The following is a 17,066-nucleotide window of genomic DNA, read 5'->3' on the forward strand; positions in this document are numbered from 1 at the left end:
GCTCCCGATTGGCCAGCGTGCCGGGGATAAAGACTGGCGGCGCGGGAACCAGCTCCAGGCAGCTGGGCGGTGACACCTGAGGGTCCCTGAGTGGCGAGCTTCCTAGGGGCGCCATGAGTTGCATCAACCTGCCCACCGTGCTGCCCGGCTCCCCCAGCAAGACCCGGGGGCAGATCCAGGTACGGGGGGCAGGTCCCAGCACGCGGGGGCGAGGGCGGGGGCGGGGTCGTGGCCGGGGGTCCGTGTGCAGTGGACCCCGAAGTGACCCCGCTTTCTCTCCTAGGTGATTCTAGGACCCATGTTCTCGGGAAAAAGGTAATGGCCTCGCGGGGCCAGGGCGGGCCGGGACCACTTCCTCCTCCACCCCTCCCTCCCGAGGGTCTGTCCTCCCCTGGCGCCTCTTGCGGGCCTGTCCCCCCTCTCGGACAGCCCCCCATCGTGCAGTCCCCCTAGGTCAGCCGCCACCGCCCGACCGCGCTTTCCCGCCCAGGATGCCGCTCCGCCCTTGGATCCGGTCCTGGAGGAGGCTCTCCCTCCCAGCCCGCCCAGTTTAGGCCCTCCCATTAGGGTCCGATAACCACCCGCGCCTTCGCGCAGCTGGGTGCAGCTGCTGATGGTTTGGCCCCTCGCTAGAGCCCTCTCAGAAAGGGGCAGCCAGGTCTCCTAATTTTTTTTTTTTTAATTTTAAGTATTTAACGTTTTTTAATGTTTATTTATTTTTGAGAGACAGGGAGAAAGAGCGTGAGTGGGGGAGGAACAGAGAGAGAGGGAGGCACAGAATCCCCAGCAGGCTCCAGGCTCCGAGCTGTCAGCACAGAGCCCCACGCAGGGGCTCCAACCCACAGACTGTGAGATCATGACCTGAGCCGAAGTCGGAGGCTTAACCGACTGAGCCACCGAGGCGCCTGTAAAACTTTAAGTATTCTAAGTTTAAGTTTATTTCATTTACGTATTTATTTATTTATTTAAAGAAAGACAGAGTGAGCATCAGCAGGGGAGGGGCAGAGAGAGAGAGAAAATCCCAACCAGGCTCCAGACTGTCATAGCAGGTCCCAATGCCGGGCTCCAACTCACCACCCAGGCGACCATGACCTGAGCCGAAACCGAGGATTGGTGCCACCCAGGTGCCCCTAAAAATTTAACACTAAGGAGTCAGGCCAGGGGACCTTTGCTCCCCCGATGTGACAGGACCACTAGCTGACCTGGTGGGCTGGTGAGCCCCCTGAGTACCTCCCTCCGCCCTGGGGGACAGCTGCGGTGACGCTCAGGTGGGCTCTGGGATCCAGTGGCAAAGCGCCCTCTTTGGCACAAAAAGATTTTGTGACGTCAGTTCAGACTCTGTGAAGACCTCTGGAGTGAGGTTACTTTGGACTCCTCCCCTCTGCCTGTGGCCTTTGCACTTCTCTGCCTCCTCCCCTGGCCACCTGGGGGGTTATCCCTTGCCACCCCCCACGTGGAGAGCACGTCCTGCCCCAGCATGCCTTTATTATTCCTGGGCTCCCTAGGGACGTACAGTCTTGACGTCCCTCTCAGGTCTAGACTGAACTCTCAGAGCACCGGCCCTCTCTGTCCTCACTGGTCTTGCTGTCCAAAGGCGCGGGCGTCAGGCTGCAGACCCCTAGACGGTGGTGGGGAGCCCAGCTTGTGCTGATAGAGTCTTCTTTGCCCCCTCTTAACCACTGTGCTCTGCTCTTGCAGTACTGAACTGATGAGACGGGTCCGTCGCTTCCAGATCGCCCAGTACAAGTGCTTGGTCATCAAGTACGCCAAAGACACTCGCTATAGCAGCAGCTTCTCCACGCACGACCGGTCAGTGTCCGCTCTCTTCTGTCCTCTCCTAACACCTCCTCTGGAAGCCGGGTGGAATGGAAACTCACGGGGCGGGGGGGGGGGCTCGTGCCGACCGTGCAACTCGGCAGACTTTGAGGGCTGCTTGGCAAGGGATCTCAGGACTTGGCCTCTCACAGGATTCTAGCCCCGGGTTTCTTCACTAGGGGAGATTTTGCACCCCCTCCCCCCCTTCCCAGAGTCCATTTGGCGATGTCTGGGGACGTATTTATTTTTCACAACTGGAGCGGGCTAGGGGTGGCTGTTGGCGTCCCGTGGCTAGAGGCCAGAGATGCTGCTGAACATCCCACAATGCACAGGGCGGCACCGCCCCCCCCCCCCCCCCCAAATGTTGATCCTGCCCCAATTATCAACAGTGCCGTGCCCGGGTTGAGGAACCCTGCTCTGGAGGTTACAACTATACGGTTGCAAACTGGTTTTGTTGGGCCTGCACGGGGCTTTTTATGTAACTTTTCAGTTGCCCTGCCCTGGGGCTGATTCCCTGTGGCCTTGTGGCTTTTGTGCATATCCCCTTCTATGTTTATCTGCCTGCACCTTGGGATCATTTCAGTCTGCAACCTGAGGTGGGGGGTGGAGGGTTACATTTAGTCTTACTCGGGCCTGTTCCTTGCTGCAGATTGGGGCCTGACACTTCTGAGCCTGGGACATTGTCTCTGCCCTTTGGACTTGTCCACCTGAGCTGGAGGCGGGGCTTGCAGCCTCAGAACCGCCTGATGTGTGGCTTCAGGGTGGGAGCATGGGGTTTTCTGAAGCCAGGCCGGTGGTGGGGTGGACAGTGCCCGGGGTTTGGAGTTAAGTGCCGGGATTTTCATGAACATTGCTTCCTGGCCGTGCTGTCTGATGTAGGCCACGTATGTCTTCCAGTTTGCTTCTTTCTCCCTGCCATTTTTTTTTTAAATGTTTATTTATTTTTGAGAGAGACAGAAAGACAGGGCACGAGTGGGGGAGGGGCAGAGAGAGAGAGGGGGACACAGAATCCGAAGCAGGCTCCAGGCTCCGAGCTGTCCGCACAGAGCCGAATGTGGGACTCGAACCCACGAACTGTGAGATCACGACCGGAGCTGAAGTCGGACGCGTAACGGACTGAGCCACCCAGGTGCCCCTGCTTTTCTTCCTCCTTAAAACACACACTGGGCAGGGGAGCATCCAGAGAAGCCCGTGAAACCAGGAGGCAGTACTGTGCAGTGATGAGAAGTCCCTCAGATCAGGGTCACATCTGAGCTCTGCCTGTCTGAGCACAGGTGCTGTCTAACTCGGGCTGCAGCGGCTGGGACTGAGCCCCTGGCAGGAGTGACAGTTCCAGACACCCTCCCCTTGCCCGCCCTCTGGTCTTCTCTATTTGGGGATGAAAGGGGGGATTTAAAATGCAGGGAATACCATTTCATGCCCTTCCCAGATCTTGGAGTAGAATGATAGCACGGTAATAACTAAGCAGTGGTTGTGTTTTATGTTTTTCTAAATACACCTACAAACTGCTGAGCTTTAGTTAAGTACCAGCAGGAAAAGTGAAGACAAAGGAAAACAACACTGTGGAAAACAGAGACGCTATTTAAGAGGACAGAGAAAGGCATTTCTCTTCAGAAAGGGCCCTGGGTGTGGGAGCAGGATGGGGTCTAATGCCCTGGAACATTCCCACATGTGACCTTTCACTTTCAAACCCTTCTGGATATGACTGTCCCCGCAGGGCACGCCAGGCAGCCGTGGGACCTTAGATATAAATCTTGGCTCTGCTGGTTAACAGCTCTGTGAGCTTGGAGAAACCCTTCAATCTGCCAGAAAAGTCAGATGGAGGGAACTCTAGAGAGCTGAAGGTTGGGGTTCTGGACTTATCTCTGCCAGGATACACAGGGCTCCGAGTCTGGTGCTAATGTTTGGCCCAGGGCCACGTTGGACTTCCCTGGGCACTTTTGCCTTTCATGGGCCCCTTCCGCCATAAAAAGAAAGAAGTAAAAAATTCTAGTTTGTGACTGCATTGATCTAAAGACATCTGTAATGCAGGCTGAGTTATATTTACTTATTCCTTTTCTCATTTTTAAAACAAATTAAAGCCTTTTGTCTGCCCCGGCCCACTAAACCAAAGTGGGGAGGAGCTTTTGAGTCTCAGTAAAGCTTTGTATCGCGCGTTGCTAATTTCTAGTCCAAAGCATCCAGTGAAATAGCTTGTGTTGAATAACTGGTTTTCTGAGCATGGGCCTTTATTCTCCCCAGATGCCCTCCCACAGGCGCTAACTTCACGCTCCAGCCAAACAGTGCCGCGTGATTTGCGGGTAGGGCGGTCATGAGAGCTGTTCCCCGGCCCCTGCGTTCAGGCCCCCACTCCCTTGCCTTGCTCATGCCCTGGCTTTCTCTCCCCAGAAACACCATGGAGGCACTGCCAGCCTGCCTGCTCCGGGATGTGGCCCAGGAGGCCCTAGGCGTGGCTGTCATAGGCATCGACGAAGGGCAGTTTGTAAGTTGGTTTGTCCTGGCATTCTGCCTACAGACTCCCTATCTGCCCCCCCCCCCTTGTCCTCTGCTGGCTTGGAAGGTATTCGTTCTATTTCTGATCTTTTTCTTTTTTTTCTTTTTCAGTTTTTTTTTTTAATGTTTGCCTGTTTTTTTTTCATTTTTTTATTACGTTTCTTTATTTTTGAGAGGCAGAGAGAGAGTGTGTGAACGGGGGAGGGGTAGAGAGAGAGAGGGAGACACAGAATCCAAAGTAGGCTCCAGGCTCCGAGCTTGTCAGCACAGAGCCCGATGTGGGGCTCGAACTCACGAACCGTGAGATCATGACCTGAGCCGAAGTCCAATGCTCAACCAACTGAGCCACCCAGGCGCCCCAATGTTTGCTTATTTTTGAGAGAGAGCGAGACAGAACACGAGTGGGGGAAGGGCAGAGAGAGAGGGAGGCAGAGAATCCCACGCGGACTCCAGGCTCTGAGCCATCAGCACCGAGCCCAACACGGGGCTCGAACTCACAAACTGTGAGATCACGACCTGAGCCGAAGTCCGACGCCCTACTGACTGAGCCACCAGGCGCCCCTCAAAGACTCTATTCGTTTCTGGGATTTCTGGTTAGTTCTCTTTGTGTAGCTCCTGCTCTAATTCACCTATCTTCATTTTTGTTTGCGAATTTACCGTTTTTTGTTTGTGTGGCGGCTGCTGTCCCTTTCCTTGTCTTTCCGAGAATCTTGTGTTAAAGGCTTTTCCGGCTCACTCTTTCCCTTTCTTCCGGAGTGCACTCTCTGGGTGAGCCTGCAGGTTGCCTTTCGTAGTCTTGGCGTCTTTCGTCTTTCGTGTGCTTCGAGAGTTTTTGTTTCCGCGAGTTCATCTGGAATGAATGAAACTGTAACTCTCTCCCCACAGGGCTCACTTCAGCCCTCCGGAGAGTTCTGAGTGCGTCTGTCTCCACCCAGTGCACTCGTGAGGGTGACGTGAGCTGCTGTAACAATCAGGCCCCGAATCTCAGCAGCTGAATAACATAGAACTTTATCGTGAGTCAGTGATGGGGAGGTCTGGCGACACGGCTTCTACAATTTCCCTGGGTGGGCGCGTCCTGACACAGAAATTGGGCGAAGGTGGAGGGTCCCCTGTACTGCCTATTTATCCTACCTCTGTGCCCTGAAATTCTTCTGTGTGTGTGTGTTTGGTGAGTGGGTATTGATTATTGCAGGGAGAACCCACAGCGTGGGAACCAGGGACCTCTCACAGAGGGAGCCAGAGAGAGCTTGTGGGGGATCATTTTGGGGAGGCTTCTAAGAGGCTGGCCTGGCTCTCGATTCTGTGCCCTCGGGAAGGGAGTGACTGACCGGCCTCCTCAACCTTCCCCCTAGGGAGGAGGGGGGACCAGGAGGCGGAGGCCGAGTCGGTAAAGCAGCAGTGGTCACTCCTCCTGGGCAGGAAGGGGGAACGTGTGGTCCTCCGTAGCCTGGACAGTGTTCACGTCTGTCTCTGTGCTCAGACAGGATTACGGAGGGTCTTGGTTTCATCTTGACCCATCCCAGTCGAGGAGTGGCCTTGCCGGATGCGAATGTTCCGTGAAATGAATTTCGCTCTACGTGGTAACACCGGGGCCCAGCTGCCAACGCCAGGCCAGCTCCTGCTGTGGGGGCTGCTCTTCTCTTTTTGCAGCCCAGAAAAGCAAACAAAAACTCATTACGTGTTGGTCTACATCCATCTAGTCTTTCTAGATGTGTATTTTTATTTTTTTTTTTTTTAATTTTTTTTCAACGTTTTTTATTTATTTTTGGGACAGAGAGAGACAGAGCATGAACGGGGGAGGGGCAGAGAGAGAGGGAGACACAGAATCGGAAACAGGCTCCAGGCTCTGAGCCATCAGCCCAGAGCCTGACGCGGGGCTCGAACTCACGGACCGCGAGATCGTGACCTGGCTGAAGTCGGACGCTTAACCGACTGCGCCACCCAGGCGCCCCTAGATGTGTATTTTTAAATAGCGCGAGCTCCATCGGGTGTTGGATGTACGCGACGGATTGCGGGAATCTCCCGACGCCAAGACGACCCTGTATTTAGCTAACTTGATGATAAATTATTCGTAAATAATAAATAAGTAAATAGAGTGGGCTTCTATCGCATGGTTGACCATTTACCCATGTCAGCAAATGTGCAATATTCATTCATTGATTCATTCATTCCTAAGTATTTTCTGGGCTTGTGCCCCATGCCGGCAGTGTTCTTGGTGTTGGGGGGGGTGGGTACAGCCAGAGTCTCCCCCCCTTGAGCATCCTTTCTAGTCCCTAGTCTAGTCTCTCCTTTCTAGGGAGAGAACGATGTCCTAGGTCAGGTGGGGACAACTGGACAGATGGGCAATGTGAAGGGGACAGAGCTACGGTGAGGTGGTCAGAAAGGAGTCTGAGGGAGAGCCAGGGAGTGAGCTGCTGGCCGGCTGGGTGTGTCCAGGGGCAGGATGGAGGCAGGTGGCTCTGGGCAGGCTAGCGGAGAAGACTCGGGAATTAGCCTGGGCAGAGCCCGCCAAAGGGCGGCCCCGCTGACAGAGAGCGGATGACAGGACAGTGTGACCACTGGGCCTCTGCAGAAATCCCCAGGAGAGAGGGGAGGAGTAAGGGGCAGGTGGCAGAGCTTGCACGCATGTGCGCACGCACACACACACACACACACGCACACACACACCCCAGTGAAAGTTTGTCTCATCGCTGCTGTCTGATGTCTGTGTCCATGTTGACGGGCTACTTGTATTTATTTCTCCTTTTTCCAATGGCCTTTGAAGGGCTTCCACTCATTTTTCTCTTGGTCTCTCCCTCCTCCAGTGGACCTGAAGTGGCCGATGCCACTTTGTCACATGGTCTGCTTCTTTCTTCCCTGTTTATGTGCCCCGGAGATCTGTCTGTGGCATTCCGTTTCATGTTTTACCACTCACGGCCAAACGTTTTGCTTTGTCACGTCCTTTATCCCTGGCTTCTGTGGCCTCTGCCCCTTCAAGGCCGGCCTGTCTGCCAGGAAGCAGAGGCCTGGGCTGGGGCAGGGCCAGGGGTCATTGGGCTGCACATCCCGAGCCAGCCGGCTCTTGGAAGGAAGACAGCAGCGGTGAAAATCCACTCGTAGGCTTCCTAATCTCTTCTTTGGGTTCTTTCCCCTTCATGAGAACTCGTTTGGGAAGTGGCTTATTGCAGGTCGCCCGGAGGTGTAGAACGGGCCGCTGGACTCGGGTGGGCAAACTCGTCCCCAGCAAGAAACTTCCCGGTACTTTCCTCCGTGGGTCTCGTGATTATTTTTGTCTACCAAGAAAACCTGAAATTTACTAAGTGCTTTGAGGTTCTGTTTTAAAGTATTGTTCTTTTGAGGTTGTTTATTTTGAGAGAGAGAGAGAGATAGCACGGGTGGGAGAGGAACAGAGAGAGAGAGAGAGAGAGAGAGAGGATCCTAAGCATGTTCCTCTTTTCCAGCTTGGAGCCCGCTGTGGGGCTCGAACTCACGAGACGGGGAGATCATGACCTGAGCCAAAACCAAGGGTTGGATGCTCCATAGACTGAGCTCCCCAGGCACCCCGAGGTTCTACTTTAAGTGTAACCTGTAATATTTTCCTAGGGCTGCCCTAACAGGTACCACAGACCAGGCAGCTGAAACAGCAGGAATTGATTTTCCCAATTCTGGAGGCCGAAAACCCGACATCAGGGTGTGGGCAGGCTCCTTTCCCTCTCAGGGCCCTGAGGGGAAGGGTGTGCCCGGCCTCTCTCCTTGGAAATGTGTGGAGACCGTTTGCTCTGCGACAATTTAGGGAGGGAGGCGTTTACTGGCTGAGAGCTCCTTGCAGGCTGGGAGCTGCATTTCTGTCACCTGTGACGGAGTGGGGACACGTGCGTGACGGTGCAGGAGTCGTGGGTGTTTCTGTAGCTCGGGACTGGCCAGCCCCACAGAGGGGAGTCACGTCTGGCTTCTTCGGCCGAATCGTACTTGAATTGCTCGTGATTTTTCTAGCCACCTTCACGGGACCTGTCTTGCCAACTGTCCAGGTCTCGGTAACCTTGCACCTCGATAAATGCGCCAAGTCAGGCCTGATGGCTTGGAGAGAGACCCTGCTGCCCAAAGACAAGCACGTGCGTCTCACAGCCCGAAGGCCAATCCAGATAGACTAACACAATCAGCCGAAGGCAGTGGGATTGACCGGGGACAGCTCGCCCGAGCATCTGCAGAAGTTGCGACCTCACCCTGGGCCACTTAAAATCACAGTTGATATACCAAGTACACGCGGGGCCCGCTGTGGCGTCCTGCTCCGTAAATGGCCAGTGGAACCCCGACCCCTTCCCGAGGCATCAGATGGCACATTATTCCCTATATGAGTGCCTCCGATCCTTAAACAACACCGAGGGCGGTCCTTGCCATTTCTAAGGTTCAGAAACGTGAAGTCCTTGCCAAGGTCACCAAGCACACGCGTCCCACCAGAGCAGGGTTCAAGGCAGGCAGCCCTCTGGCCTGAGCTTTTGGCCACCGCGGTTTTAGACCGCCTCCGGGGGGGGCCACATCACCTGGCGACAGGTCCATGGTGCTGTGCTGGGGCCTGGAGCCGACCTATTCTGTCCCTATTCTGTCCCGGTGGCCGGTGAGGCGGCATGGGTGGTTGTGGGTGCACATGGCTGTGTGCAGTGGGGCAAGCACAGGAACGCCGGTCTCCTCGTCGGGGCACTGGCGGGAGCGTTGGGGTCGCCCTGTTCTCATGCTCCACGCTGACCGGTGGCAGTGTCTCTCCGTGGCTGCTGCAAGCTGCTCGTGGTGGAAACCCACTGCCCTCCCCCCTCCGCCCCCTCCCAGTTCCCAGACATCGTGGAGTTCAGCGAGACTATGGCCAACGCCGGGAAGACCGTGATTGTGGCTGCACTGGATGGGACCTTCCAGAGGAAGGTGAGTCGTCTGATCCAGGTCTTGGGAAGGGGTCTGGCGGGAGAAGGGGGCCCGGGGAGGAGCAGGGACAGCCCAGCTAGCCTTTGCTCTCAGCGCGGTGCCACCTGGATGACTGGGGCTTAGCCCGTGGGGGGCACTCTGAGCGGCTCAGGCTGAGCCGGGCACTCAGGTGAGCGGGACCCAGGCCCCCCGGGGTTTGCCTGGGAGCGAGTCCATCCCAGTCTGGGTGCTGGGGGTGTTGCAGGGGACGGCACTCTGGGGAAAGCAAGGTCAAGGCAAAGTGCCCCTGTGTCCGTGCTTGTGAGTCAAGGGGTTGCAAGGAAAGACCCGCCTGGGGAGGTGGATGCGCCCAGAGGCTGTCTCTCCCCCGGAACGTAGGCCTTCGGGACCATCCTGAACCTGGTGCCCCTGGCGGAGAGTGTTGTGAAGCTGACGGCGGTGTGCATGGAGTGCTTCCGCGAAGCCGCCTATACCAAGAGGCTGGGCGCGGAGAAGGAGGTAGCCGCCACCTGCCTTCTCCAGGGGTGGAGGGGGGAGGGTGGCCCGGAGGCGCCCCGCCCCGCCTCAGCCCATGGCTCTTTGCATCCCCGCGGCCAGGTCGAGGTGATCGGGGGCGCAGACAAATACCACTCCGTGTGCCGCCTGTGCTACTTCAAGAAGGCCTCGGGTCTGCCCGCCGGGCCGGACGGCAAGGAGAATAAGGAGAACTGCCCGCTGCTGGGGAAGCCAGGAGAGGCCTCGGGGGCCCGCAAGCTGTTTGCTCCGCATCAGATCCTGCAGTGCAGCTCGGCCAACTGAGGTGTGGGCGCCTGGGGAGCGCCCGCTCCCTTCCCGCTGCCGCCCCCTGGCGGATGCTTGCAGGACTGCCCCCGCCCTCGTGCGGCGCAGCCTTTCCAGAAGAGGAAGTGGAGGGGGGTGGGGTGCGGGGACGGAACTTTCGGCGGTGCGCTTTCCCCGGGCTGGTGGTCTGCACGTCCCGTTTCCCCTTTCCTGCCCGCCGGCGCTTTCTTGGTTCCCTTCCCCGCTGCGGATCCACTCCTGAGCTCAGGGTCTGGCCACCCACCGCGGACACCCGCCCCCTCCTCCCGTGGGGTGAGGGGCCGAGCCACACACTGGCGACACTACCGCTGGCCGCTTCTTCCCCCTTGTGGCTTTCACTGTTGAGTTTCTGTTCTCGCTGGGAAGTCCGTTCCCCAGTTGCTCCGGCTCAGCACAGTGTCATCCCACGCAAAAATTTCTGTTGGCCTGGAAAGGGCTCCTGGTCCCTCGGGGTGGCTGGACTTGTGCCTTCTGGCTTCCCTTTGGGCTAAAAGCTCTTCCCTCTCTCTGGTGGTCATTTTCTCCAGAATTACAGCTTCTCTCATAGGGGGGACACTTACCCTAGTGGGGCCCAGATCCCAGGGGCTTATCTTTTAAGGGGGGGGGGGGTAGGGTGGGTAGGGGCAGAGGTAGCTGGGGACAGGGTCTCTGATTCTGTTGTGTGTGAAATTAATAACTAATATTAAAATTTACTGGTTGGTGGGAGCATATGTGTCTTTAACAGCCTGGGATGCCCTGGGTCTCCCTGTCGACAGCTCTGATGGGACCATGGGTGGGGATTTCTTTCCAGATCTTTTTTAGCACTACCTGCTGGTCTCTTAGCCACAACACTTTAACTGAGAAGCGCCGCGAAGCGCATCCCAAGAGGCACATTTACTTGCTCTCCTGTCTGGACAGGTTTAGGACAAAATGGGTGGACGGAGGAGGCTGGGGCCCGGGACGGAAAGACAAGGCTATACTCGGGGCTGCCCGCTGGGGCTGTGGGGTCAGGTTTTGTTTGTGAAACAGACACTTGATAGTTCAGGAGCCCAGAAGACTAGCTCAGCTGTACCTTGTAACATGGGCCGTCAGTGGCTTGCGTGGAGGCCAGAACCTTCTGGGGTTGGGTGTACCCACCAGTGGAGATGGGATGGGGGTTCTGGGGTGGCCTCCTCGCCCTGGCCTGCCCCTCCCCTTTGCTCTATTCTGGCTTGCTAGTGACTGGTCCCGAATTACAGTGAGGCATTTGCAGAACCCTATGAGTGTCTACTCGATTTTGAAACTAACAGGCCCACTTTTGACAGTTCTTGCTGTCTCTGCTCCAAAAGGGAAGTGAGGTGCTTCAGGGGCCCTGGCCTTTCCTGCTAGAGATGGGCTCACTCCCTCAGGGTGGGCCATCCCAGGAAGGGCTCCAGACGTGCGGACCCCTGTCTGCTAGAAGTGGAGGCCTCTGGGCAATGCCGGATCACTCCACACTCTGCTAAGAGGGTTGGGAAGGAAAGGGTTACCGCGCAGGGTCCGCTCCCAGGGGCCCCCACCCCAACTCCAGCAAGGGCACAGCAGGGCCCTGGCAAGGCAGTCCAGAAAGACTGTCTTGTTTACAAGCTGAGCACAGTTGCTATTTTAAGATGCTGTTGGACGGCAGTGTGAGGAATGAGACCCCAGACAAGTGCGCGCGCGCGCGCTGGGCGTGCTGGAGGGGCACACTGCCGTGACTTCAAAATGCAAGTTCATAAAGCAGCCCCCTCCCAGGGTGCACCCCAGAGTGGAATCTCTCTCCAACCCCTGGGCTGAGGCCCAACTGATGACCCTGGAGATTATGAACGAGAAAAACATTTATTCCGTCTTCAAATCAGTCTAACAGAACCAAGGGTCTGCATCTTACCCCCAAGGCTTTTTAATACATTCAAAACAGCCCAGGGGCTGTGGATACACCCCACACCTCACAGTGGCAGAGTATTTACATAAAGCTGGGTGTTTTCCGGCAGGCAAAGCCCCTCCCGGTTGCCAAGGGCTGGGAGCAAGGCGGAGGGAATGCCTCCCGGTGCCCCCTGGGGTGGGCATCCAGCGCCACGGCTGGCAGGCCGGCAGGCAGGCAGGCAGTCCGGAGGCACTGGCATGGGGCAATGACCCTAGATCCAAGAGCAAGCAGATGCTACAGCAGTGAGCACGGGGCTGCTGGCTCCCAGGGCAGGCAGGGGGCTGGGGACACAGCAGCGCCAGGAGGTGGGGAACAAACCTGAGTGAGCAGGAAAGGGGGCCCTGGCCCCACAGTCTCCTCTTTGGCACAGAACCCCGAGTAACCGTGGCCACCAGGGCCCAGGTCCTGGACCTGGGCCCGGCTCCTTTGGGCTGGGGAGAAGCTAAGGCACTTGTCAAAGCAGCGTGTCGGGCACTTCTAGCTATTCCAACTGGGGTTGGGGATCATTAAAAGCAATGACAAAACACATCTGGCTAAAAACCCTTTTCTAAAAAATGCCCTTGAGGAGTGGGTGGGCGAAGCCCTTGCTAGAGGGAGCCCGGCAGCCAGGGCAGGGGAAGCGGGGGCTCTCCAGGCCGTGCGCGGCTCCGACGGGGACCCGGCAGGGTGAGGGGGCCGCAGCTCCAGGAGGCGAAGCTCACGGGAGGAGTCCAGCATAGAGCGAAGGCCCCCGAGCGCCCTCTCTGCTCCCCTGACCGTTCCGGCCGCAGCTCAGTACACAGGGGGCGGCTGGTAGCCCTCCGTGGTCTCAGCGTTCTGGGTGAAGGGCGGTTGTTGGTAGTTGTCCACAGACGCACCAGGGTAGGAGGCGTAGGCGGTGCCGGGGTCTGGAGTGGGGTCCACGTAGTTCTGGATGAAGTCGTCCACGCCGGCCTTGTAGCGCTGGTAGGCCAGGGAGGCCAGCACGCCCTGCAGGGAGCCCCGAGGTTTGGGTTCCTCAGCCTTCCGCCACCCTTCTCCAAAGACACTGCACCCCTGCCCGCCCCGGCCCACCTACCCAGGAGAAGATGGAGAAGAAGCTGAAGGTGATGGCTGCCCGGGCCGAGTCGGCCCCCACTAGCACGTCTTCCGCCTTGGTGGCCACCCACTGGTTGGTGAGGAAGCAGAAACCAACGAACCACAGGAAAGTCCAGAAAGCTGGGAAGAAGGCCGGAAGGGCAAGGTCACTTCCATGGAGGCAGGGGCGGTCTGGGGACCCAGGAGGGGCCCCCTGTGGGGGCAGCGATGGCGAGGCCCTGTGGCAGGGATCTCCCAGAAGCCTCCAGGAGTGTGAAGGGCACTGATGCGGAAGCCAGGGTGGCGACCTGGGTGCCTGGCTCGAAGGTCCCGTGATTGTCACTCAACGCCGGTGGGCTTAAGCAGACTCACAGAAATCCCTGTGTGCAAGCCGGTCTGCTTGGGTAGGGGCTGCCCTCGGTTCCCCCTGAGGTTGCCGAGGCCCTGCCATCCCAGAACCCTCTTAGGAACACTCCTATTCACCTCCCCCAAGTCAACTGGGGGTCCCGCTGGAAGGTACCTGAGAAGAGCAGGTCGCTGATGACCAGGTATTTGCGGTCAGTGGCGTTGCTGATCTGGGGGAAATAGGCGTCAACCACTAGGAAGGCGGCCGAGGCCAGGAAGGCTAGCACCCCAATGGCGCTGCCGTAGCCGCACGCGTCCTCGTTGTGGTTGAACACGCAGTATTTCTGTTGGGACTGGTGGGTGTTGCTGTAGCCCTCGCCGAAAATGCACGAGAACACGATCAACGCAAAGACCTGAGGGGACAGGTGGGGAAGGGCTGAGCGGTCGCCAGACAAGCCCCACGGCGGGCACATGTGAGAGGGACCCTGGGCTCCCCCACTGCAGCTGTTCCCCTTTGGGACGGCAGGCACCAGGGCCCCCTCTGAACTTGGGGACTGAGCTCGTAAGCAAGTTGCTTCTGGCTGGTGCACAGTCCCCACTTCTCTGTGCTCCCGGGCCACCTGCAGGTGCCAGCACAGTCGCCATCACCGGGGGCACGGCGGGAGATTCTTGGACCAGGGGCTGGTGGGGAACGGACGGGGATCTCCTGGGAGGGAGATCCCCACCCCGGCTGCCTGCCGGGAAGGGCCATCGTGGTTCCGTAGGAGATGGGCCACAAAGTCACAGAAACCCAGGCCTGGAGTCACCCCCAGATCACCTTCTGCTTGAATCACCTCTGCAGAGCCCAACCTCTGCCCCAAAACCTGGGTGATGAAAGACACCCCCCCCTCCCCACCTCTCAGGAAAGCCGCACCAGTGTGCCCTGAGCTGGAACCCGTGTCCCCAGACTCCCACTTCTTGGAGCCCCCTCCCACTCTTTCCTGCTCCAGGCTGCTCCCCCCACCCCCCCACCCCACCCCAGTTTGGCCAGCTTTCTTCCTACAAGGACTCCTGGCCCCTTTGACATCCTGACCCTCCCCTCTGAGGGCCCCCCAGGCTAGTCTGACTGGCAGGCCTGTGGATACAGTTCTGCACTCAGAACCCTGGAGGTCCTGGGAGGGGGTGGAAGGGGGTTCACCAGCCAGAACTCTGGGAGGGGCTCTAGGCCCTTGGGAACAGCCTCATGTGGCCTCCTCTCCTCCCCAGACGTCAAGGCCACCACCCATCCCCACCCCATGTCAGCAGATGCGGGACGGTCTGGACACCTGGCTCCCACTAGGACAGGCACAGGCCTCTCCCTTGCCCTGCCCGGACAAGGCCCTCTGAATAGACTCTGGAGCTGGCAGTCACAAGCCCCACCCCCAGCTGGGGATGAAGCCGGAACTCCCTGATGCTGGGAGCAGTGTGCCAGCCCCGACTCCTGGCACAGCTGTCCCGACACACGGGGCATCTGCTCCTTGGATCAGACCCCACGGTCAAGCAGGGAGGGGGCATGGGTGCCACCAGGGCACCTCAGAAGGCTCCAGTCCCAGGCAGGCATGGTGAGGGCACTTAGTCCCAGCCCTCTGCCTGCCCACACTAACACCTTGTCCAGCTCCAGGCGCTGGTTGTCCAAAATCCTGTGCCCCGCCCCCCTCCAACCCCCTTACCCCCGGTAATCTGGTGCTGGAGGGATGCCCTACCCTCCCTGGGAAGGGTACATCCTGGGGTCACCTGATCTTGGGTGGGGAAGCAGGCACGTGACTTGCTCCCCGAGTGGAGGGGAGACCCCATTACCCAACGTGGCTTGGGAAAGCCCCTTCCGGATGAATTCCCCCAGCAGAGTCCCAGCACGGCGGCCACCTGTCCTGGAGCTGCCCCAAGCTCCTCCTACCGCCAACAGGGCGACAGGCCTGCTCCCCCGCGGCGCCTCCGGGCCACCCCGCGCCCGGGCCCGGCCGGTGGGGGGCAGTGGGGACCAGGGGAAGCCGGGGAAAGCTGCGGCGCGCGAGTGGCGGCCGGCGGGGCCCGGAGGATGGAGGGCGGCGGGGCCCGGGCCCCCTCGCCGGCCCCACGCGCGCCACCCGCACCCCTCCCCCGGGCCTCGGCCGCCGCCACCTGTCGCGCTCGCAGGCTCGCGGCACCCCCTCCCCCGCCCGGTCCCCGGCGGCGGAGTCCGGTTCCCCCGCCCGGCTCCCCACCCGCTCACCATGCACACGGCGCGCGCCACCACCTGCGGCTGCGTCAGGAAGCGCCACAGGTCGAAGGAGCCGCCTGCCTTGGCCGCGCCGTAGGCCCCGCTCTCCATGTCGCCTCCGCCGCCGCCGCCGCCGCCGTAGCCGCCGCCGCCAGCCTAGGACCCTGCCACCACCCCGCCCCGCCCCGCCCCGGCCCCGCCCCCAGGGGCGTGGCCAGCGCGGCCCCAGGGACCGAGGGCAAAATGCGGTCCGCAGCCAGCGGCGAGCAGAGCGGCCCGGACGCTCCGACGGCTGGGCCTGCCTGCGTTCTGGCGGCCGACAAACGTCCAGCCCACGTCGTGGCGGGGGCCGCGTCCCCCTGCCCCCAGCAAGGGGCCAGAGAGTCCCCAGGAAGAGAGGGACGCCAGGAGGGCCCGCCCCTCTGCCCCACCCACACTTTGCCCCCTGCCCTCCCGCCTTCTCCAGGAAGCCCAGCAGATAGATGCCTGTCTGGGCCTCACCCGCCCAGGACCCAGGCTCAGAAGCACCCCCTCTTTTCTCCCCATTCCATCCCAAACCCCAGCCCACAGCCTGGACGCCCTCCTCGACTGGCCTGTCGCTCTTTGCTCCCGTCTGGAGCTAAGCCTGGGGGTGGTGCCGAGGACCCTCTCCGCAAATTTTTTTTTTTTAATTTTTTTTTTCAATGTTGATTTATTTTTGGGACAGAGAGAGACAGAGAATGAACGGGGGAGGGGCAGAGAGAGAGGGAGACACAGAATCGGAAACAGGCTCCAGGCTCTGAGCCATCAGCCCAGAGCCCGACGCGGGGCTCGAACTCATGGACCGCGAGATCGTGACCTGGCTGAAGTCGGACGCTTAACCGACTGCACCACCCAGGCGCCCCCTCCGCAAATTTTCCGGGTCTGAGCCAGGCCCCAGGGGTGTGTGACTTCAGACTTCCATTCCCAAAATGGTATGCAGACAGAAACAAAGTTTCCAGGGTGACAGGCAGAGGGCAGAGTTTAACCCAGCCCTCCCCCACCCCAACATCTTTAGAGCATCTGAACAGGGAAGGCTGATGGGGTGGGGTGGGGGTGCGCTCCCTAGGGGCCACGGACTGACCGGAAGGGAAAAATTCCAGACAGTTTTTGCTAGTTGCGGGTAAGGATTAATGAGTGGGTGCTGGGGGGGGGGGGCGGTGCTCAGAATCCTCCCAGGTGAGCCACACAGTGACAGGCGACTAGGCCACCAGGAGATGGGGTGCCACACCAGGGAAGAGGGGAGCAGGGGTGGGGGAGGAGGAGGGGACGCTGAGTGGGTTGTTGCAGCTGGGCCTTTTCACAGTCTACCCCACCCTCTCCCCAGACCTGCACGGATGGTGAGGACAGGGGCCACACAGAGGTCCCCCCACTTCCTATGGACCTCCCCTGCCATCACAGGCCCTTCTATTCATTCCATCCCCGTCCTGAAATTGTCACACTAACACCATGTGTGTTCGTGGAAGAACACCAGCCTTCAAGAATCAGGGCCGGCAGGGATTTCCTTCATTC

At 59.1% G+C, this 17,066-nt stretch overlaps 2 protein-coding genes across 3 annotated transcripts; one reads left to right on the top strand and one right to left on the bottom strand.

The window, feature by feature from the left end:
* The first annotated feature begins 25 nt into the window (after positions 1–25).
* Positions 26–10,725, top strand: TK1 (thymidine kinase 1). 2 transcript variants are annotated; one of them, XM_086686260.1, is made up of 7 exons: positions 27–179; positions 284–315; positions 1,699–1,809; positions 4,204–4,297; positions 9,112–9,201; positions 9,580–9,699; positions 9,799–10,725. In XM_086686260.1, exons 1-7 carry the CDS (start codon positions 114–116, stop codon positions 9,997–9,999), a joined length of 714 nt encoding a protein of 237 aa, XP_086542386.1. In that variant the 5' UTR covers positions 27–113; the 3' UTR covers positions 10,000–10,725. The 2 variants fall into 2 exon arrangements, with proteins under 2 accessions (XP_086542385.1, XP_086542386.1); XM_086686259.1 differs by having other exon boundaries at positions 26–179; positions 9,580–10,725.
* Positions 10,726–11,816: 1,091 nt separating this feature from the next.
* Positions 11,817–15,709, bottom strand: SYNGR2 (synaptogyrin 2). Its single transcript, XM_086686261.1, has 4 exons — positions 15,549–15,709; positions 13,497–13,734; positions 12,978–13,117; positions 11,817–12,889 (listed from the first exon to the last, which is right to left on the bottom strand). Exons 1-4 carry the CDS (start codon positions 15,645–15,647, stop codon positions 12,692–12,694), a joined length of 675 nt encoding a protein of 224 aa, XP_086542387.1. The 5' UTR covers positions 15,648–15,709; the 3' UTR covers positions 11,817–12,691.
* Positions 15,710–17,066: the final 1,357 nt, after the last annotated feature.

Source organism: Puma concolor, chromosome E1, assembly GCF_028749965.1.
Source record: "Puma concolor isolate L17-30 chromosome E1, mPumCon1.1.hap2, whole genome shotgun sequence".
Lineage (NCBI taxonomy): Eukaryota > Metazoa > Chordata > Mammalia > Carnivora > Felidae > Puma > Puma concolor.

Coding starts and splice junctions, on each gene's coding strand:
- TK1 (XM_086686259.1), top strand. CDS start 114: ATGAGTTGCATCAACCTGCCCACCGTGCTGCCCGGCTCCCCCAGCAAG. Junction 180..283: donor AGACCCGGGGGCAGATCCAG/GTACGGGGGGCA, acceptor TTTCTCTCCTAG/GTGATTCTAGGACCCATGTT. Junction 316..1,698: donor CCCATGTTCTCGGGAAAAAG/GTAATGGCCTCG, acceptor CTGCTCTTGCAG/TACTGAACTGATGAGACGGG.
- SYNGR2 (XM_086686261.1), bottom strand. CDS start 15,647: ATGGAGAGCGGGGCCTACGGCGCGGCCAAGGCAGGCGGCTCCTTCGAC. Junction 13,735..15,548: donor TGGCGCGCGCCGTGTGCATG/GTGAGCGGGTGG, acceptor CTGTCCCCTCAG/GTCTTTGCGTTGATCGTGTT. Junction 12,890..12,977: donor TCTTCTCCATCTTCTCCTGG/GTAGGTGGGCCG, acceptor GGCTCCCTGCAG/GGCGTGCTGGCCTCCCTGGC.